General features: G+C 37.8%; 1 protein-coding gene across 1 annotated transcript in view; it reads left to right on the top strand.

Moving 5' to 3' along the window:
- Positions 1-448: 448 nt before the first annotated feature.
- RALYL (RALY RNA binding protein like) overlaps positions 449-23,003 on the top strand; it is a 211,744-nt gene continuing 189,189 nt past the window's right edge. Inside the window, exon 1 of the mRNA XM_050891900.1 lies at positions 449-707. Coding sequence (XP_050747857.1) covers positions 452-707 — 256 coding nt within the window. The 5' untranslated portion in view covers positions 449-451. The remainder of the gene's footprint in view (positions 708-23,003) is intronic.

The following is a 23,003-nucleotide window of genomic DNA, read 5'->3' as shown; positions in this document are numbered from 1 at the left end:
GTTGTCTTTCATTTTTAGAGTTTGTTCTCTACATGGCCTTGAATGTTCATTTCTTTGACATAAGATAATGATTCATTCTCTTGCTTTGCAGTTTCTAGATGGCTAGTTACTTAAAAAGTCAATACTGAATTTCTAAGCAGAAATCCACATGTGATTACAGTAAAGCTCTACTATCACAGCATTGTATTAAGAGCTGTATTGGTATATTTTATATCTATAAAAATAAGAAGTCTTAATTTCACTTATGAACAGTATTTTAAAATGTGCTACCTTGGTTTTATTGATAACAATTTTTAGAAAGTATAACTCTTCTGAGTCTAGATTCATCCTAAGTGAAAAATAAAAAGTGAATTATTGCTGGAAAAATCATCCAAAGTCAGAGATAACTGTATGCTTTGAAACATAATTCTCTTTGTTCTTTATTTAAGGGTTAAAGCCAAGTGATCCAACCATGACCGGCAAAACACAGACCAGCAACGTCACCAATAAGAATGACCCAAAGTCCATCAACTCCAGAGTCTTCATCGGCAATCTGAATACAGCCATTGTCAAAAAAGGCGACATCGAAGCAATCTTTGCAAAGTATGGGAAAATAGTTGGCTGCTCAGTGCACAAAGGTTATGCGTTTGTACAGTACATGAGCGAGAGGCACGCGAGGGCTGCAGTGGCGGGAGAGAATGCCAGGATCATCGCAGGGCAGCCACTAGGTAAGGGCTTGTTCATATCATTGAAATATTGTTTTCTCTTTCCTTTCTATTTGAAATATCATCTGCTGCTGGTGCCTTGGGGACTAGTAAGTTTGTTTTGCCATTTTTCTATCTAAGCTTATTTCCAGGATGTTGGATCTGTCAGAATTTTCAAGGTATTAGATGTTACCTAGATATTACAAAATGTTTAGTGCTATAAACTGCTGATTTATTAAATACATCACTTCTGACTCCTTTATGCTTCTTTATGTAATCCCATTGTAGTGAACGGGATTACTCATGTGAGGAAAATATCAGTATTTTCTCTTAGCCTCTAGTTAGTAAATTTAATGTAATATAACAAGACTCATCTAATAGATGTGGTTATCTTGCATTTAATGAATCTAAAATAATATCCAGCCCAGTGGTCTGTCACATTTTATATAGAAGCAAAAGAATGAGTTTTGTTAGTCCTTGAAATTGTACCAAATCAAACTGTAATGTTGTTATTCATTTAGAGAAGTTTATTATTAAAAACTTAGGTTGAAGTTATTCCCACATAATGTTGTGGACAGTGTTCATCTGAGCTCCAAATTAAAGAAAAAGTGTAACATTTTTGTTTTCCAGTGCTTTGTCATGAACGCTTATGTAAGATCTGGTTGTTTGTTATTGTAAGTGTTACCTCTGAAAGCTATTTGCAATTGGATATGGAGGCTGTCAATGATAAAATCATCTGGAGTACAGTATAACCCCATCTGTCATATATGTAGTAATGATGGACAGTACAGCAAGATGTTTCGTAGGAGCCAGAGATCTTTCACTAGACCGCTGAACTATATTGCTCAGTTCCAAACCCATGTCTGTAATGGCTATGTCAGGAAAAGGTAAAGTGTAGCTAGAGCTTTGACTGTAACAAGTCATAAAGAATGGATATGGCTTATTCATTTTCAATTTCTCAGGCTGTGGAAATCTGTTTTTCCGATTATTTGTGGAAACTGAGGCATTTGTGTTAGATGGGTTGTTGTTTTGTCACAGTTGCTCAACAGTAATTTTAAGTTTTATAACCCCTGTATTTTGGGTTCAAAAGAAAAACAGATTAAAGAAATCCAATTACATTTTAGGGGAGATCAAAACTTCTTTAGGAAAAGTTATATATATGAGTGAAATAAAAGAACTCAAGTGATAAAAGCAAGGCAGCAAAGTCAGTCTGTGGGATGGCATTATTAGAAGATGTTTCCTGGAGCAGTGGTCTCCGAGCAATAGGCCATGTAATGCCATCAGTGCATTATTTACAGCTTCTTGCACACTGGTCTGACCAGATTTTTTAAACTGTGTTTTCCTAAGGCAATAGATAGATCTGTTATTATTATGACTACTGTTGCTAGTCTCTTTTAGTATTTCTTGTGGCATCTATAATATGCCAAGTGCTTTGTACAAGGAGATGCCCTTGCTCTACCCAGAGTACTTTTGTGCTTTGTATAGAAGGTAAGTGAAGTTGTTGTAAAAGAAATTAAGGGACCAATAATTACTTGAGTTCTTCAAATCTTTTAATAATAACAGAAAGTTTATTCAATACTAAGTTTCAACTGTATAATCTTAAAATACTTTGATTATTCTGCAAAGTCTTGTGATGGTATATTTCATGCCTCAATTCCTGATGTATCAAGGAATATAAAGAATAAGCAAGGTGAAATTTTCTTTTATCTGTTCCAAACCTCATTTACTCTTTCTGTATATGAAATACAGTTGTCATTGGTATTGTCTGACAAAAAAACCCACCTTTGTAAAGGTGGTACTTCTCGTTAGACAAACTGTTTCTATGAATTCTTTTTATTAGCAGTAGACATTAACAGTCGCCTCAAAATAATGAGGAGCTGATAGATAAAATTTGCTTGTCTTTATGACCCAGAAGAATAACTTATGTGAAAATTGTGTGTTTGAATGGAAGTAACAGGTAGACTCATTACTGTGAAACTACTCGATGAAAAATGACTTTGTTCTCTGACCTGAGAGCCTTGCATTCTGAAATAAACAGAACACATTATTTTATTTCAACAGTCAAGGTATGGAAAGGGGACAAGAAAATCCTTTTACAGATGTACAAATAAACTTGATTAGCATAGCTGAATTTTCTTTTAAATGGAATTAGAATATAATTAGTATGTGGTGGGTTGACCCTGGTTGGATGCCAGGTGCCCACCAAAGCCGCTCTATCACTCCCCCTCCTCAACTGGACAGGGGAGAGAAAATAAAACGAAAGGCTCGTGGGTTGAGATAAGGACAGGGAGATCACTCACCAATTGCAGTCACAGGCAAAACAGACTTGACTTGGGGAAAAATTAGTTTGATTTATTACTAGTCAAATCAGAATAGGATAATGAGAAATAAAATAAAATCTTAAAAACACCTTCCCCCCACCCCTCCCTTCTTCCCGGGCTTAACTTTACTCCCGAACTTTCTACCTCCCCCCCACCCCACCCTGAGCGGCGCAGCAGGATGGGGAATGGGGGTTTCGGTCAGTTCATCACACATTGTTTCTGCCACTCCTTCCTCCTCAGGGGGAGGACTCCTCACACTCTTCCCATGCTCCAGCGTGGGGTCCCTCCCACGGGAGACAGTCCTTCATGAACTTCTCCAACTGAGTCTTTCCTGTGGCCTGCAGTTCTTCATGAACTGCTCCAGTGCAGGTCCCTTCCACAGGGTGCAGTCCTTCAGGAACAGACTGCTCCAGCGTGGGTCCCCCACAGGGTCACAAGTCCTGCCAGCAAACCTGCTTCAGCATGGGCTCCTCCTCCATGAGTTCGCAGGTCCTGCCAGGAGCCTGCTCCAGCGTGGGCTTCCCACAGGGTCACAGCTTTTTTCAGGCATCCACCTGCTCCAGCGTGGGGTCCTCCACGGGCTGCAGGTGGATATCTGCTCCACCGTGGACCTCCACGGGCTGCAGGGGACAGCCTGCCTCACCACAGTCTTCCCCACGGGCTGCAGGGGAATCTCTGCTCCGGTGCCTGGAGCACCTCCTCCCCCTCCTTCTTCCCTGACCTTGCTGCAACTGCAACTCCCCTGTAACTTTTTTTCCCTTTCTTAAATATGTTATCCCAGAGGCGCTACCACTGTTGCTGATGGGCTCGGCCTTGGCCAGCGGCGGGTCCGTCTTGGAACCTGCTGGCATTAACTTTATTGGACATAGGGGAAGCTTCTAGCAGCTTCTCACAGAAGCCAGCTCTGTAGCCCCCCTGCTACCAAAACCTTGCCGCGCAAACCAAATACATAGTAATATAATGAGGGCTGGATCGTAGTCAGTTGTGGAAAGCTGTTTGAACAAATGAATATTTGAAAAAGATTATCCTATAGTATATGCCTGATACTACTATACACTCTAGTACTCAGCACCTCACAAAAGAAGGAATAATTTAATTTAGATTGCATTATTAATATACATTAGTTCTTTCATGGTTTTGGCAAACTGACCATTTATGTTAGCTCCTGTCTTCTATGGAGTCCTGCCATTCAAAATTATGATATCCTCTACAGCGGCTTTACCTGTGAGTCAGAGACTGTTTACATGTATGTAACTGAAATTAAAAATGGAACCTGTAAATTCCTATAGCTGTATATAGTGCTACACAGTTCACTGAAAAGCCTGTCTAAATGTTTCTTCTGATGTGGAATCCCAAAGTGTTAGGCTCCATAGGTACATAACAAGACATTTCATTTAACAAATTCCTCAGAAGTACAAATCTAAAGCATTGGTAGTGCCGTCAGTATTGCCAGCTTCCTGTGGGTCATTATAATTGGCCTGCTGGTCTCCTTCAGACAACTCTCAAGCTCCTACTGATGTGTTTGGTGGCCAGTGTTGTGTAATGGCTATGCAGTGGATATTGTAACTTCAGGGAAGTGGATTTCATGAGCTGTGTGATTATTTCCAAGTTTTCTGTTCCATGAAGTGCAACATGATCTGAAAAACTGTAGGGAAGAGATTGTAAAGGAACACAAAAAAACATGCTTACGAAATATATTGGTATTATTGTGAAGTTCAGTGTGGTTTCTTGAAGTGATATTATATCTTCATGGGAATAGCATGTTTTCCTGCCCACAGGGCAGGGACAGGTCAGTATTGGGCATAGGAGTCTGCTTCACAATGATTATTTTGTGAATTGCTTCAGGTTGGAGCCAAGAAAATGTTCAAGTTGGTCTAGGACAAAACTGCAAGTTACGTTCCCAGTTGTGGAATGCACCCACATAATCCCCTCTGCTGTATCATCACCTCAAAAGTTTTTCATCCATTCAAACACATCTACCAGTTAGAGAACATTTGCCCATATTTGCCTCCTTGCACATAGGGCAAAGAGACAGAGTGAATAAGAATTATTCTGAGGAAATACCGAGTCTGTCTGTGAGCTTTACCAAGGGTGATTTCACCCCTCTGTGGTGAGAGGAGGACTAGAGACCTGCTTGCTCCAAAGCAGATGGTGCAAGTCCCTCATTGCAGCTGTGGGCTGAGGAGCAAGCTGCAGCAAGAGTGAAACTTGTGGGTACGTGATAGAGAATACAGTTCTTCACCTGATGTTTTCTCCTGCCTTTGTAGTTGTTCACAAGGGTCACAGTAACGCTATTTAGCTTTTTTATCCATTCCAGCACATATGAATTCTGTGAAGCTAAATACCATGTAAAAGGCATTTAATGTTCCATAACTTTATATTATATATTCCTGTTTACCTTGTGCATTTGGCAAATATATGTAACAGCTTCCATCTATAATTCTTGTGTAGCTATCATAGCAACATCCACATCATAATGTCCCTTTGATTTGCTTGGTTTATAGTTCATAGCCATATATTTTATAATTATAGGACCTAAATTCTTTCCTCTTTCACACACATTTTTAAACCATCTTAATTCCTTTAACCTCAGAATATGTTTTGATTTGCATCAGAATAAGACCTGAGCCACCTCACAGGCACCTTGAGAAAACAAGTTAAATGCTGCAAGGCTAGTACTTTTGGTCTCTTCTGTTGCTTTCTTTAAGACACTATGGAATTTCATTCTTGGATGCTGAGAGAAAGGAAAAAGATTACAGTACCAAGAGTATGAAAGACACTGTAGTTCTTCAGTTGATGTCCTTTTTAACTAATAAATTAGTTCCACTGTAGCTTCAATCCTGTTTTGTTGCTGTAAGTATTATTCACGTATGTCTGCCTTCAGGTCTAAATTAGATGCAGTCTCTGAGTACCAAGTGAGTGCATATTGACATGTAGCCTAAGGTAAGATGGTGGTTGCAGATAATTATTTTGGGTGACATACTCTATTGCACATCCTTTTGAGAAGCACAGAAGCCCTGCAGGGGCTTTCTAAATGATGGCTACCCAGTATAAAACATCCAAAGAGAAGAACAGGTAATAAAGAGAGCCTTTAGAGAGACTCAACGTATACCTTTGTTGTAAATTGAATTGATGTGACAATAGGGCTGTTTTTCCTTTTGTTTCCCTTGCCTCTACTCAAAACAGATCTTCTCTATTTCATATTTGTAATGTCGATCAACACTGAGACATTTTACATATTTGCAGAACTAGGACTATCCAGAGTGAATCAATTTTTCACCTCAATCTGAAATCCAGACAGCACTAATTATGTCATGAATGTTTGTATTTAAAAAAGAATAAATACTTATGCTGCTTTAGTGAACTCGTTTGTGAAAAATGCACTTTGGCTTGAAAAATGACACATTTATGCAAATTTTGTTGGTGACTAAGCTTTCTTTACATCAGTGGTACACTAAGAAAGGAAATTCAAAAGGGAATTAGTGATTATTCAGTTTTTCCTTTGCCATCAGCGTTCAGTCAGTAGCACATAAGTACAACAATCATGCATTTGTATGAACGTTACTCGTGACTTATTGAAGCAACCTGGTTACTCTTACCCACCTACCAACAGCTACCATAATAGCAGGATATATCTGTGCAGGATAATGGGAAAGTAATGCTATCTTGTTTTAAAGTGTATAGTGGAGGAACAACTGGAAATGTTTCTTATTTTGCTTCTGGCAAGTCTATAAAGACTTGAGTTTTAATGTGAGTCAAAACATTCTAGGCAAGGACAATGGCTGTCTTAGAGAAACCCCAGAGATTGTACTGATACAATGAAAAAGTGGGAATGTTTTGGTATTTTAACATATATTCTAATGAGACATTAAAAATAACAAATATTACATACATATAATAATTATATATTCAAACTATATTTCAAGTCTTATACTTTTAAGAGATTGGATATTGCATGTTCACATTACTGGACCAGAAAGGGCGATACACTTCATAGAAAATTCTTTGGCCCGTTGTAACTTTTGCAGATGCACATTCTAATGTTTTGTACTTATCAGCATTGCACCATGAGTAAATAATCTGAGAACTGTAACTCAGTAATATACATGTAATTGTCTATCGAAGTGAGACTTAGACAGCAAGGTATTTAAGTTCTGATAAGCCGTAATAACTATGTATTGTATGGTTTTCAACACTTAAATGTTGTACCTCAAAGACTATTGTATTCTTCTGGTATAACAATCCACTTTTTTTCTGAATAGTGTTTAAGCAAAAGCAAAAACACGCTTGCAAAATGCTGTATAAAGAATTATCATTATCATGTAAGTTTAAACAAAATATATATTTAAATAAGCAAATACTTGAATCCGCAGAAAATATTTATCCATAAACCTATCCACAAACCTATAAAACCTGTGAGATGTCATAGATGTTGGTTTATTGTGGGGATGACTTTTACATTTGCTGAACTCATATAACTATTTGCTGAATACTTCCCCAAATAAGATCAATTACTATTGTAAAATAGCTGTCAACGTCAGGGCCAGGTTTTGAGAAAGTTTATTTGATCCGATATTTTTTATGTTGAACAAAACATAAAGTAATGATAAAGAACAAATTTAATTACCAAGTTGTCTTCTTTCAAAAGCAAGCAAACAAACAAAACCCACAAGAATTGTGTATATGTAGTCATGATGAAAATAATGCCTTTGATGTCTTGGGAGCCTAGAGTGAAACTAAGGATATTGACTTAGGCCTGTGCTGTCTTTATTAAAATCTTTCCCACTAAATCACATCTTAGTCAATGTCCTCATCATCCAGCCCTCAGGCGTGAACAGAATATTACAGAACTTCTGAAAAATTATTAATTAACCTTCCACAGCTTATTCTGGAGGTTGTCAAACTTTACCCACTAGAACTGACTCTTTAATCCTATTTCAATCTGTTCCTATATTTGGGAACCAGTGTAAACCTGTTTCAGCCTACTCCTGCATGCAGGAATAGGGACCCTGTCTAAATCTATCTCATAGGTCTCCACCTTCTTAATTCTTACCCATGCCCTTGTGGTCTTGGTGCAGCCTGTGTAACAGCAGACACTAGTGTCAAGTCTAACTGTAGGGGACCTTGGATACAACCACTGATCATTGCTCGTAGGTGTCTTCTGATATTGGGTAATTTCCCTATGTCCATTCCCATTACACATTTTGGTGTCTCCCAATACTTTTATACCTTCTATTGTTGCATCAGCAAGGTTCATTGTGGCTGTAGTCTACAGCCATAGCAGCAGACTATGCTACAGCAGTATAACCCAGTTGTCTTTCCTTATGCTCTTGAACATGAAAAGATGATTAACTCTTGTTGTCACTCCATAGTTCTGTTTGTTGTGCATTTTTTCAATCAGTATTTTCTCATCCTATAGTCACACTGATGTGAACCATTTCAGGTACTATCCGTGCATATAAAGCAACTCATATAAAGGAAGGAAGGATTATTTTTGACAATCATCATTCAGCGGTTCAGGGCAGGACACCATTGCACAATTGATGTATGCCTGTTCCAGAAGAGCAAGCTGAATGTCTCATCACGTAACAAAAATCCATATTTTAATGGAATGAGCCATTTCATTAGATTGAGAATACCTAGAATAAGAATGAATGAGTTTTACTCCCCATATCTTACAAAATGTTCTATTTCTTTCTTAGTGGGACTTGGTCACTCTAACTCATTATGAAAACCGAAACTACAATTTAGATCTGACTTTCTGGCAGAACTAAAATTTTTTCATGTTCAGAAAAGTACCAAATGCATATTAAGAAAATAGTTTAGCTATGAGGTGAACTCATGAGAGCAAAGCTTTCCTTTTTGATTGCTTGGGGCCTCCTCCTGTGAAATTCTTCATATATTCCTAAACTATGATAAACTAAAATTTGCAAATTTGTGCCTGGCACAAGGTTGTGTACTCTGAACAGCCTGATGTCAGCTCATGCAAATGTTAAGTATTTCCTCTTTCATAATGCCAAGAATAATGATCTGATTGCTTGCCATCAGCAGGTGTTATTGTAAGAAAAACTTTCCTTCAAGGCTATATACAGATGTATATTAGGATTTACTTAGTCTTCTGCATGCCCAGCTCATCTTTAAAATCATGGACAAGGTGTTGTTATGGGATCTTTCTGTGTCCTTCTCTGCTGCTTCACATGTCTGTATATAGCACAGGGTCTCATCTGCATTAAATGCTACTTTTTTCATCATTTCATCTTTGGGTTTCACAACATGCTACACTTTAAATCCCTCAAATCTGCTTGCAACAAATATTTACCTGTTCATGGGTCTGATATATCCATTGTAATTTTGTAAGCGCTTTTCAAAACCTTTAGACAATGTTACCTCAAAGTTCCCAGTACTTCAGCCTTTACTCCATGCATATCTTGATGAGATGATTGGGTTTTTTAGCAAACAATATCCAGTAGTTCCTTCTTGATCTGAACATAACTCTGTTTTATTTCTGTTGCAGCTCTATAAGAAGTTACAAAAATTGTTTTCCTTTGTGGCAGACAAAATCCTGTATGTTTTCTTAAATATACTTGCTTTGATTAGTGACTGCTGGTATCATTAAAATTTGTATAGCTATTCTATAATGTTTCAATCTGAACTGTCATAACATCATGCAGTGATAAAAACACTGTCTTGATAGGTTCTCACATAACATTTGTCTCAGTGTCTCATGTGGGATGTACTGTATAAAAAGAAGAATTAACTCTAGGATGCTCTGCAATTTTTGGTTTTGTTGTTCTAGGAGGTCTCATGTTGTCTACAGCTTCACTTTGCTTGATCTAGCTTGATTCAATTTGATAGACTATCTTCCATGCATTTGGCTTCTTTCACTTCAAACAGAATCTCATCTGGACTGAGTCTGATATTTTCTTCTTGATCATTTGACAATACTTTCTTCACTATTTCATCATGTACTGGTGCAGTTAGTGCTGCTAGTATCATGTCACCTGGTTTTATATGTGTGCCTGCCATATCTCCATGTTTTCTCATTCTTTTGTGAAAACATTTCACTTGCTGACCTTGTTCCAAAAGGCATACAGAGAAATTCATATCTGTTCCAGAGTGTATGGAAAGGGCAAAAGTCAGATGATTTCTCATCTAAATCTGACTTGCCAATGTTCATCTTTCTAATCTGCAATTGGAAGGGGGAGGGGCGGGGCGCGGTTTACCAGGTATTCAGGACTGAATGCATGACAGGACAGAGTAATGCTATTTTAGTGCACTGTGGAATCCAGACAAATCCCAGCCCTGCTATTGGTCTTTTGGGCTATGACTGTTAAACCCATAAAATAGGTTTCCCTCCCAAGATGTCACTCAGCTGTTTGGAGGAGAAAGTATAGCAAATATTCCTCCTACCAGAATACTGATGTAGCAGACAAAAATCCTTCACTCGATCATAGTCTCAGTTCATGGAGGAAGCTCTTTAGCATGATGAACTTTTAGGATCACTCTTCCTTTCTTTCCCTTCTTAACAGCAAGGTCAGCTAAAATGCAAATTTTCTTTTTCTGTTTAGCTTAACTGAGACAAGAAATGCTTGTGAAGGCATATTTGCTATCTCAGATTTGATTTCATGTCTTAAGCCTACTTTCATTTCACACCTAAGGAAAATACAGAGGAGGAAATCTGTTTCTTTCTCATCAAGGGTCTGTCTCAGGTTTCACACAATCCTACAATTCCTTCAACGATAGACAACTTCATCAGCAGAACTGTGTAAATCACGTATATTGGGGAAAAAAATAATACTAACACCTTACTAATAACTCATTTATTTTTCAGCACTTCATACTGGCAAAGTGTAATTCACAGGCAAACAAAGGGGAGATTTGAAAAATGAGGTCCTCAGCTTCTACACTACTGCTCCTCCCTCTCTGGTGGGTTGACCCTGGCTGGATGCCAGGTGCCCACCAAAGCCGCTCTATCACTCCCCCTCCTCAGCTGGACAGGGTAGAGAAAATATAACGAAAGGCTCGTGGGTCGAGATAAGGACAGTTTAATAAAGCAAGAGCAAAGGTCGCACATGAAAGCAAAGAAAAACAAAAGATTTTATTCTCTACTTCCCATCAGCAGGCAATGTCTGGCTGCTTCCCAGGAAGCAGGGCTTCAGTACGCGTAGCGGTTGCTCCAGAAGACAAATATAAATAACAAATGCTCCCCCTTTCCTCCTCCTTCTCCTAGCTTTTATTGATGAGCAGATGTCATACAGTACGGAATATCCCTTTAGTCAGTTTGGTCAGCTGTCCGGGCTATGTCCCCTCCCAAGATCTTGCCCACCCCCAGCCTACTGGTGAGGGGGGCAATGTTGGCGAGACAGCCTTGATGGTGTGGGAGCACTGCTCAGCAGTAGTCAAAACACTAGTGTATTATCAACGCCTTTCTAGCTACCAATACAGAGCACAGCACTATGAGGGCTGCTATGGGGAAAATTAACTCCATCTGACCCTCCCACAGAAAAAATTTTAGTATTACTGAGCTCCACCATAGGCTTACAAAGTTTTGAGTAAAAGTAATTTTCTAGGTATTTTAATGACTCAGAACTGAACACTGTTCATGTTCTTGATCATGACAACTGTTTAAGTGACTTTAGTCTCTTCTAGAAAATTAATGGCAGCTGAATCAGACTTTTTTTCATGGCAAGACTTGTAATTTTCAAAAGGTCAACTCAAAAAGAATGAGTCTCGTTTTTAGTATAAAGCTAGATTTTTTCATGTCTATTTTAAGTTGTGTAAAGTCCCTCTATACCTTACAGAATACCTCGTATTACTTAGCAAATGATAGTGTATCTGTAAGAAGACACTGCTCATGTTCAAACCCAGCCTGGAATTTCTAATTTGACATATATGTAAGTTTAGATATATGAGTCCTGAGCTTTCTCGCACCAGATGATAACAGTCAGATAGCAGAAAGCTGAGAACATACACTAGCTTGTTCCAGAAAGAAGTACAATCATTTCCACAATTAATCCACACTAGAGCTAGCTAAAACTTGTCTCCCAGCTACCAATGAAGCTATCCTGCTTCATGTTTCTTAACTAGCTTGATGACAGTTAGTTTGCTTTGTGCCCCACTTTGTTGCACAGCACAGGCATGTCTTCTATTACACCGTAAAAAAACCCCAAAAATAAAAAAGGACACATTTAATTTTATGTATTATGAAAGCTGGACAGAACTTGCTTGAATGTCTCTGCTACCATGAGTAAGAGCTCTTTTCTTTTTCTTTCTTTTTTTATTAAAGTGTGAGATGGTGTGCTTAAACACTTAAAATACTTTGTTTTCCTTTATGTCAATCTCAGTATTTTAATACTTTTTTTAAGTCTAGTTTTGTTGCTTATTTATCTAGTCTTCTCCCCGATGTAAGTGTTCACTGATTTGATGTTATCCAAACACTTTTGTTATGATCACAGTCATTCCTACACTTTGTTAAAATCTCATTGAAAAGAGAGCATTTCCAATTGACTGCTGTGGTAATTTGTTGTAGACATCTGTCCCATCTCTCCTACTGTTTGCAGTTAAATGACAAATTTTAAGTCTCTTGTGCTTTCTTTCAGTCTGCTCCTGATGCTTCATAAAAATATTAAAGAGAGAGGAACAGAACTTAATGAGTTTGAAGTGTGGTGGTAACTTTCAAGTCTTGAAATGAATTTGGGAAGTGTATAATGTTTTCTAGTTCTTTTCAGTTCTTCTACTACATTAAGTTTTCTGGACTCAAGGTCACGCCTCACTTCATGAAATCTATGTCTGTTTAATTAGTCTTTCAGGTGAGGAACGCAATATTTGACTGAAAATAGCAAGTGTGAAACAAACAGTAGATAACAAACAAATAGATACTAAATGATAGGAAAACCTGTACTTGGCAAAATCTGAAGCCATTCAGGATGTGATTCACTTCTCAGCTGTACACTATATGATAATTCAGCATCTTAAATTTTAAAGATACATTTAAAAATACTTCTTTTTTATGATTCCTTCAGCTAAACTTTATCCGTTGATTTGATACTGTCATAGAATTGTTGAATTATAGAGTAATTTAGGTTGGAAGGGACATCTAAAGGTCATCTAGTCCAACTTCCTGTTCAAAGCAGGGTTGACTCAAAGCAGTGACAGTCCAGATACTGTTTTTCAGCCACTTTATAATCCACTCATGCAGTTCATACCTCCCAGTCTTGGCTGCAAGGATGCTATGGGAGATTGCATCAAAGACCTTGCTAAAGTCAAGGTGAAGAACAGTTACACCACCTCTTCCCCCATCCACTAAGGCATTCATCCCATCATAGAAAGCTCATTGGGCTGGTCAAGCATAATTTGCCTCAGTAAATGTACTGGCTACTCCTAGTCATCTTGTCCTTCATGAGACTGGACATGGCTCCCAGGTGATTTGCTTGTAATTGTTCAGTCTCTTATCTGGTTGGTCCCTCTTCGACACTAAAGTCCATGCTGACCACAGAAGTAGGTCTGACATATATGTTGGAGCAGCAACAGATTTGTTGTCCTGCTCTAAGCTGCATAGATCAGGCACAGGGCTCCTGAATAGGGACCTCCCAAAAACCTTGAGGACATTATTTTCTCCTCCTAATATTCCCTTCTTCCCCCTCAACCTTTTCCAGGTTCTGCTCCTTTACCATCTTATTTCCTCCTAAAATAGTTGGTCTCTGTCTACCCCTAACCAATTTTTCCTGGTTTTAACTTTACAAATTTATTTGGTATTTATAAGAGATTGTTCTTGAAATGCCTCCCTTATTCATGAATTCTGTTAAGGTCATACCACCCTGCCCTTGTTTTTTAAATATGTAGTGTTTTCCCATGTTCATGTTACTATCTTTCAGTGATGCCACAGGCTGGGATTAGCCATCTGCATGCAAACCTTAATGTTTCCAATCGAGTGAGGTGACGTTGATTATGCATGTAATTCCCCAGAGCCTATTTTTTGCCTTCTTTGAAGATGGGTGTGACATTTGCCTTTTTCCAGTCATCAGGGAGCTCTCCTGATCTCTCCAGCCATTGAAAGGTGATAGAGAGCAGCCTCACAGTAGTATCAGCCATCAATCTCACCACCTCTGGTTGCATCTTGTCAAGTCTCATAGGGGGGGTGATATTTATTTTAATATTAGGAATTTATATTTCAGCCCATCATTGTGCAATCTTAATATTCAAAGAAAAACAGACACCACGCTAGTTTTTAACAAAATCAGCAAATGCCTTGGCTTTTTCCCTTTTCCACAGTAGGAATATTGCTTTCTTTTCTTTTTAGTCAAGACAAGAGTAACAGGATTGTGAATGTAAATCAGATTTCAAAAGCTTTTTTTTTTTTGTAAATGCACTGCAAAGAAATAGATGATGAAGACCTTTGAGGTTATAGTGACTCCAGCAGCTGATCTGGATGGTATCAATAAAGGGGGCAGTTCTCCTGCAAACGGTGGAAGAAAATACAGGAAAGGAGTAATGTGATGGTGCTCTGAAAATCTGTGCAATGTTAACAATGGGTATTTTGGAGCCTTATGAAACTGGGCTATAGGGGTAGTAGGTAGGATGTTCCTTTTCTCCACTAGTGAAACAGCTGGGCTAAAAGAAATTAAACAATATATTATAGAAACAAGAATTATTGGATATAGAATTAGATAGATTTGGAAGGAAATAAATATTTATGTAAGGTGAAAGATTTATTTTGAATTGGAACTCCTTATCTAAAAATACATCTTAAAAGGCACAATTACAATATTGATTAGAACAATCAAGAGGATACTTTAAGCAGATGCAGTTTTAGAAATTCAGAAATCTAGCAAAAGTTTTTGGGGTTTGTTTTTTCTGTTTGGTTTCTTGTTGGTTTCTTGGGGGTTTGTTTTGGTTTGTTTGTTTTTACCTAATATACTTTAGTGCATGTGACAAATGGGACAAATTCTCATTCTAGATGGACAAAGAGTCACTCCTAACTGATATATCTAGTGTGAAAATTACTATTTACCTTTGTCCAACTTTGAAAATCAAGCTTGGTGCTAAATGATCTTGCTGCAGTTCTAGCAGTTCCAATTGCCAAAGTTTGAAAGGATCTAGTTATGTCTTGACTTACAGCAATGAAATTTGACAACTGTGTAAATAAAACCAGATCTATGTCTTGGGCAAATTATTGAAGTTATAGAGTGCATCAAGGTATTTTGGTTTGGCTTGGGGTATTTTTAATTGCAAAAAATTTACTATTTTTATTTTTTGGGAAACTTAAAAGGCCATTATTCTAAGAATGATTATTTAAAAAATTGTATTAGCAAAACCTTAACAGTGCAACCGAATGTGGTTTTCCTATCTAAACCATATGCATAATAGCATTACACCCCAACCTTTACATTTCAAGCAACTATGTATGAAGACCCCAAAGTGAACTGTGCTGAAGCTTAAACCATCCTGACCTCAGTTAAAATTCAATTCTTATAGTGTTTGCAAAAAAGCATGAAAACTGAGTTTGTGGAAACACTTCCATGCCACCACTATTGTGGAAGACAAGCTAGTTTTGTGGGTAAGAGGGTGGTTGGTGTTCTAGGTTTTTTGCTTTCTGAGGGTTCATTTTGTTTCTTGGCCAGGTTTTGTTCAAAATTATTAGAGAAACGTTAAATGCAAACAATCAAATTGCAGCAAAATAAAATCAATACTCATACTAGCATTGCAGCAGCTGGAAAAGCAGTTGTGAATTTTTACAGCCTGACTTTAGAGGTCTTTATTTTCTGTTAATTGGCACTTACTGCTGCTTTATTTGTTTCCTAGTCTTAAATTTTAGTTTTGATGTATTTAAATCCACAGGCAGACAAGGAATAAAAGGCAGAAAAAATGGGTTTTTTTAGATATAAATAATCAAAGTGGTTATGATTTTTTTCTTTGCTCTGGTGTTGTGCAAAACGAGGTAACAATTTCAATCTAATCTGCTGGAATTTTAAAATTATTTTGATCGTAAACAAAGTCTTTGTGTATAAGAATGTCTTCAAAAAAAAAAAAAAGAAAGAAAGAAAGAAAAGAAAGACATTATTTCCATAAGAAACATATTGACCATAACATAGTGGATAATAACAACACCAGCTTCACCACAAAGTCATGCTCTTTTTTTTTTGACCAACAGTAGAATAGAAATGCATTAATAGCAACAAAGCTAATTTTTGAACAGAATGTTCCCATTATATCACTTTTTCTCCTTTTTCCTTTGCTTTTCATCCTGACACCCTTGATTTTTATTAACACTTACTGTACTTATGAAGAATAACTTCTTTGTTCCTTACACCGATATCATCACTTTGCACATCATCATACATTCACTCAGTCCAAAACCATATTTTGACCCTTTCAATAAAATTCCTCCATTTCCAGTTTTTATTTACCTCTCCCAGAAAAATCTACTTTCTTCTTTTTCTTACCCTAGCAGGTATCTATTTAATCAACAGCTCTTGCTCCCTTGCTATTTGCCTTGTTCCTCAGAGGTGTTCCCTTCAGCCTCTATCAGGGAGCTTTGACAATTCTGCACACTTTCAGTTCCCACTGAAGGATCAGCATCCTGGTAAGGATGGAGGTGCAGGACTACATGGTCATACCAGGTATGGCAAAAGCTCTGATGCAGGTTCCCAGGGCACTTTTTGATGAGAGACAAAAAAAGGATTGGCAGTTCCCCATTGACTTGCTTACCCAAAACATGACAAAAGACATATTAAATCCAATTTTCTTGTAGTAACAGTGTCATAGGCGCTATCGTTTTACAAAAACAAAAATGTGATTTGTTTGGTTGTGTTTGGACAATACAACTAAAGCACATAAGCTACTGGACAGGAATGTTTTGTAAAAAGCTGAACCACAGGAGTTTATCTTAACCATAATTCATATTCAGATAACTGGAAAAGTGCACAGAGTAAAAAGGCGAAGTATCCTAATTTATTGTAACTTCATGTCTTTTCTCTCTGAAATTGTATACTGCCTTGGAAGCAATGCTTGAAAGGGAGATGGGTTCAGGGCCTGGCCTGGTGTCGCAGGTACTAACGGATTTAACCCCAGTCTCAGGAGCAAGACAGCAGCTTGAGCTCCTGCAAGGCTTAAGTATTCTCCCAGTCCTAGTCAATATGCTCCATGAATTCTAATTTTTAGTGAGTATGTAAAATTATCAGTAGTCTTCCAAGCCATCTGTTTTAAATTTTGATGGTATGCAGTATATCTGTAGTAGATACTTTGACAGTGAACTGCATCACCACTGTACACAATATATTTATTCCAGTAAAAGTTCATTAGTATTCACAGGGATCTTCTGGCTCTGTGATACTAGCAGAAAATGTCAAATTGTTCTTAGAATTTATAAGAAGGTATAAAATTCATGAGCTGAGACAATGAAAATCCCAAAGAAATGATGGCTACCATATTTTGTACTCACTTTGGCATATGATTTCTTTATGTCTACAGAAATGAAGGGTAGTCACCTAGCCTTTCATCAAGTCAGCATTTTCTGAAATACAAAGACATGAAAAGTGCTTACTAATGATTGCTTGGCACCCATCCTAATATATCTAGAATGAGAACAGCAAGGAAAGAAAAATACAGCAAGTTCCATAGTATAGCACTCAGATCCCAGTTTATTCACTTCAATAAAGCTTCCTTCAGACTACATGCCATTATGCTCTCGACATCTTGGTGAGAAGAGAATGTCTTAGTGTCCTTCAAGAATCTAGAAATTTAACTTGGATTTTTATTTTTTTAAATAAAGTAATGGGAAAGAGAGAAGGGTACCAAATCTGTGTAAAAAGACAGAAAATAGATACTTCACTGAGACTTCTTGTGCTTAATTTGAACTCAAGTCAAATGTCTATTACAAAATGCAATTTCCTAATTCCAAAACCTGTTGCAGAAGAAATCAGTATTGAGAGATAGAGAAGAACCAATTATAGAACAAAAATGCATTGGTTGCTTAGGTACAAATGGTCACAAGCTGCTCTTATTTAGTATACTTGCTGTTCATAAAGGCCAATTTTATAAACCTTGAAAGTAGACATGAGCAAGCTCAATTTGGAGAAAGAGCTGAAATAGGCAAATATGAATATAATCTGGAACAATTAAAATATTTTAATTGTTGCCAAAAGAGAAATAAGCATGAAAAGAAGCTGGTCTGCTTAAAAACATACCATAAAAAACTCACAATCTGAGAAAGCTGTGGGTAACTGAAACACTAGAATATGTAGAAAAATTAAATTAGATTAGATTTATGAGTATTTTAAGTATAAAGAACAAAGAGAATTTGAAAGAAGGGTATCAATGCATTGCTGGGAAGAAATGTAGGGTGTTTGTTGTTTGAGTTTCAATATAGCTGTATCTGTAAGGGGTTTTTCTCCTGTATTTGGAAATTGCCAGATACATTCAGATCACAGAATGATGATGATATGGTCTCCATTCCAGAATTCATTACAGAGCTATAAAATAAGCTATCTTTAAATCCTGAAAATTAATTTTCATCCTGGAATTTCTAAAGAACTAGCAGGGATGTTCTCCAGGAAGGTTCTCAGCTGCTAATGTTTGGAGAGTTATCTTCAGTAAGTCTTGAACTGAAGTAAAAGTTTCAGAAGGGTAGAATTTTCGCAGGGATAAATTGTTCAGTTCACATAGTTTAAACCAAATCAGGATTGAAGTGGTTTATTGATTTATTAACAACACAAAATTAATTGGAACTCATGACCCATATTGATAATGAGATCAACCTCAATACTAGGCACTTGCAAAATTTTAAGAAATGCTTCCAAACTTTCTAAATCCCCCTCTAGAATTAATCCCAGCAGAGCACATCCCTGCTGTGGGAGATGCATGCCCCAGTTTCCCCCCCCCCCGCCCCAGGGTGGGTGGCAGCACTTGGGACGTGATCGTGAGCCCCCGGGGTGCAGGTCCCAGGGTGCCCCCGTGCTGTCTGTGGTCGAGCTGGTGGCAGCAGCTGGGGGTGCCCATGGGGAGGCCATGCTGCCAGGCCCAGGCAGAGCCCCTGGGCCATGGGGCTACGTCTGGCAGGGTCACGCCAACCCCCCTGCTGCCCTGCTCCCCTCTTTTCCTGCCCACTATAAATCTGTGTTTCACTTGCATTTCTGTTTAGCTGACTTCTTTATTCCCAAAAGTCTTCTGGTAATTCCCCAGTTACTGTTTAATCTGGTCAATGGTTGTTTTCCACTTTACGTAGATCAGTTTTGGACAAATGCCATCTCAGGCAGTTTGGACATCCCACTCAACCACATCGTTACACTCACTCCTGTCTTGTCAGCTGCTGTTATCCTGGCCTATTTGCCAAGGGTGGGCCCTGCGAGAACATCCACTAGAAAAAAACAAACATTATATAAATAATTTAAAATGGTAAAAGGACCAGGCTGTATAACAATAGTCCTGTCATAATTGTTTTAAATTGCAGGAAAAAATAGTGAAATTGCTGGTGCGGGACTTGACTGATCAAGAATGAACATGGGGATAATGTTACAAATGTCAGCATGACTTCACTGAAAATAGGGCTTGAGAAATTAAATATGTATCCTTTTTTATATTGTAACACCATATAGTAAGGTTGAACTGAAGTTTCATACTTCTGCAAGGCACTTGATTCATTCCAAGAGGAAATTTGATTAAGAAACTGTCTTACAACATAGGTATGGTGCACACCAAATGGATTAAAAACTAGTCTCAAAAGACTGGTAAATGGGAAGTAATCGTACAGCAAGTGTGTGTCTTTTGTGCAGTTCACAGTAGAATCAGTTTTTTAATCATTCTTTTACCCAGTCAAAAAGACAACAAAAATCATTGATAAATTCTGTAGATGGCACAAAGATGCTTGGGTTCATGAATGACAAAGAAAACAGGACATTGATATCAAAATAGAAAATAAATACCAAAATAGGAGTCAAAGTGTGACTGCTCTAAGTATAACATCTAACACGTTGATGATCAGCTCTTCAGCATGGGAGAGAAAGGTGTAACAAAATCTGAAGGCCAGAAGCTGAAGTGAGAAAAAGCAAACCTCAAAATAGAGGCCATTAGGAACAGTTTACCAAAAGTTTCAGTCAAAATTTCTAAAGTAAGCATTGGATATGTCCTAGCTCAGCCCAGAACTAATTCAAGGAAGTTCTGTGGTCTGAAATACCAAACCAGACTGGAATTTTTTGTCTGGACCAGCCGTCGAAACCTCAAAGACAGAGATTCTGCAGTCTCTTTGGATAAATACAATAAATCAAGAAAATTGAAAGGCTTTTGGTTTTATTAAGGTCCCTAGTGATTTATGCCTGATATTAATAACAAATCTATAGAAATTACACAAATGGACTGGTTGTGTCAGCACCTTTGGAAATTAGATAAGCAATATCCACCTAACGACAAGGTTGGCTTAATTTAACCAACAGAAATAAGTAGCTTTTTCCCAGTGACATTTACAATTAAATAAAGGAAGGAGTGAATGGGATTTAGAAAACTGAGCTTTCTACACCACAGAATGTCTTTTTTTTCATATATTTGTTACAAGATCTTTTTTACATTTAGGTAGATATTAACAAGACTGGTAATAATCTGTAAGAAAATTTAAAAATTGTGAATAAGATCAATCTTGTTTTAGCTTTCTGTGCCACAGAAGCAAAAGATTTCCCTATCAGGCCCATAACTTCTATTTTATTACAACTTACTTTTTCATTCCAGACAAGCAGAGACATGTTTGCACCCAACTTTCTGACCATCATAGCCATAAAGTTATTTGTCCTTAGGAAAAAGAAGACAGACAACATAATAACGCCATTAGCTTAATACCATCTTAATGTCTTAAGTGTTTTTTTCTTAGGATGAAATTAACCCCGGTTCAAAGGGCTACAATCAAATTCATTTGGAGAAAGTGCACTGCTCTTGCTAGAATCACTGCTTCTTGAAATTTCCATTAGTGATCTCATTCTTCTTCTGTAGCTATGTTCTACTTTAAATTACCGCAGTACGTCAAATGATGATCACACATCCACCACATTCCCGAATGTTTTCTCTTCAGAGAAATCTTGCAAAATTTATCAGAGAATACGATAACTCTTCTCGAATTCCTTCCTCAAATGATTAATCCCTGATGGTTCTTTATTGTGTGTCTGGGCAGACACCAGGTCAGAAAAGATTAGGGTTTTACTGCCCTCATATTTCAGATCCTTATTTTAGTAATTGCAGCCAGGATTCTTTCTCTTTCTCTTATATCAGAGTATAGCAATTACAGTCCTTTCACATTACCCTGAAATGCTGTTCCCCTCATGGGCATCCTGTAATTTCTCTTCCCAAGCAGCACATCTTGCCAGATGAGAGCTCAGACACACAGAGGTCTTCGAATAATTTGAAAAGTTTCATTACTGTATTTTTTTCAGTTATTTATTTAGCCCAATACACATTTATAAAAGGATAGGTGGAAAATGAGATGCTTTTCTACACATCTGAGTAAAAAGTACTTTTAATACAGACTTTTACAAACAGTATAATATTTGAAAATATATAATTTTTACCTTCTTCACCCAATTCTAGTCAGGCTGTAGCTGCAGAGGGAATTTGTTTTACAATGCAGGCACATCTCTTCCAATATCTTATGGCACAAAAACCCCGGTAGATTTTTAATTTGCATAACATTACACATATTTGCATAAAATATTGCCCAGTGGTACTAAGAGCACCAGCTTCTCCCTAAGCCCCAATTAATTATGTGTCCCTCCAGACCTACAGCAATTTATTATGCATTCTTAGTATAGCAACATCAATTAATTATATGCTTCCCAGCCCCACATCAATCATTTTGTGACCTCCAGACAGCTTTGCACCTCTCCCTGCCCCACATCTGGCTGAAAACACATCCTCTTCTTTTTCCATAGCTGAAGAGGCCTCTCAGCAATTTTGCCAGTCAGCAGAGAGCTCTAGGAGCTCCCTGCTCTCGCTGTAGCCCATCAAGGTCTGAAGTTTTGGGGATGGCAGAGTAAAACCTCAGCAGCCATACTGCTGTCTGTCCGAGGACTGGGAGAGGAGAGTAGTGCAACTCATTTTCTGTCTCCTTTCCTTTTCTCCCGCCCCTTTTTGTGAACTGAATAGAAATGCTTGCACATTGCTGGTATTGACATGTATTAATTTGATTTTGGTGCTATTTTGCTCCTGTTTCTAGCACATTTTGTCCAAAAGTTTGGGCTCTGAACGTGCTGCATACTGAAGGTGGTGTGAGAGTAGCCCATTGACTTCACACTCAGAAAAGGTGGGAGAATCTTTTTAGTTTGATCCTTCCCCGCATCCCACAGGCCCAGCTGCAGTCATACTTGGGAGGAAGAACTTCAGTCAGCCTCAAATGATCCAAACATTGAAACCATGATCCAGACATTTGTTCAGGTTAAAAGGCACTTGCTTAAGTGTAGGGAATGAAAATGTGACAAGGGGGTGAAATGACACGTGCAAAATGCAGAATATAAGTGGTGGTTGGAGAAAAATGGTGGATGAGGAATTCCTGACTATTTTGCATCAACCTCTTTAGAGAATTACCTTGTTTGTTTGTTTGTTTGTTTGTTTATTGTGGTCTATGTGAAACTATACCCTTTGCACTTGCGGGAAAACAGAAGTTCATGTCACATGTTCATCAGAGTGTTCTTGGACTAGATTACAAATTTTAGATGGCAATCAATTTTATTCAACGAGGTTTGCAGGAAAGGTGAGGCTTTCCAATGATTTTCCTTTTTCCTTTACAGTCAGTACAAAGGTCAAGCTCATGATTGCAGGAAAGGAGTAGGAGGGAACTGAAACTATGGCTTCTTTCCCAGGGCACCCCTTGGCTGAGTAAGGTCAATACACCAAGGAGCAGCACACTGACCTGACTGAAATATTTAACATTTTTCTTCTGTCCTTCCTCTTTACTTAACTTCTAGAACAACTTTAAATCCTTCTGTATGGCATCTATTACTTCTACAGGATTTCTAGCCCCCTTTAG

The sequence above is a fragment of the Gymnogyps californianus genome, chromosome 2, assembly GCF_018139145.2.
Source record: "Gymnogyps californianus isolate 813 chromosome 2, ASM1813914v2, whole genome shotgun sequence".
In the NCBI taxonomy this organism is placed as follows: Eukaryota; Metazoa; Chordata; class Aves; order Accipitriformes; family Cathartidae; genus Gymnogyps; species Gymnogyps californianus.
This window is presented reverse-complemented; position numbering and strand designations above follow the sequence as displayed.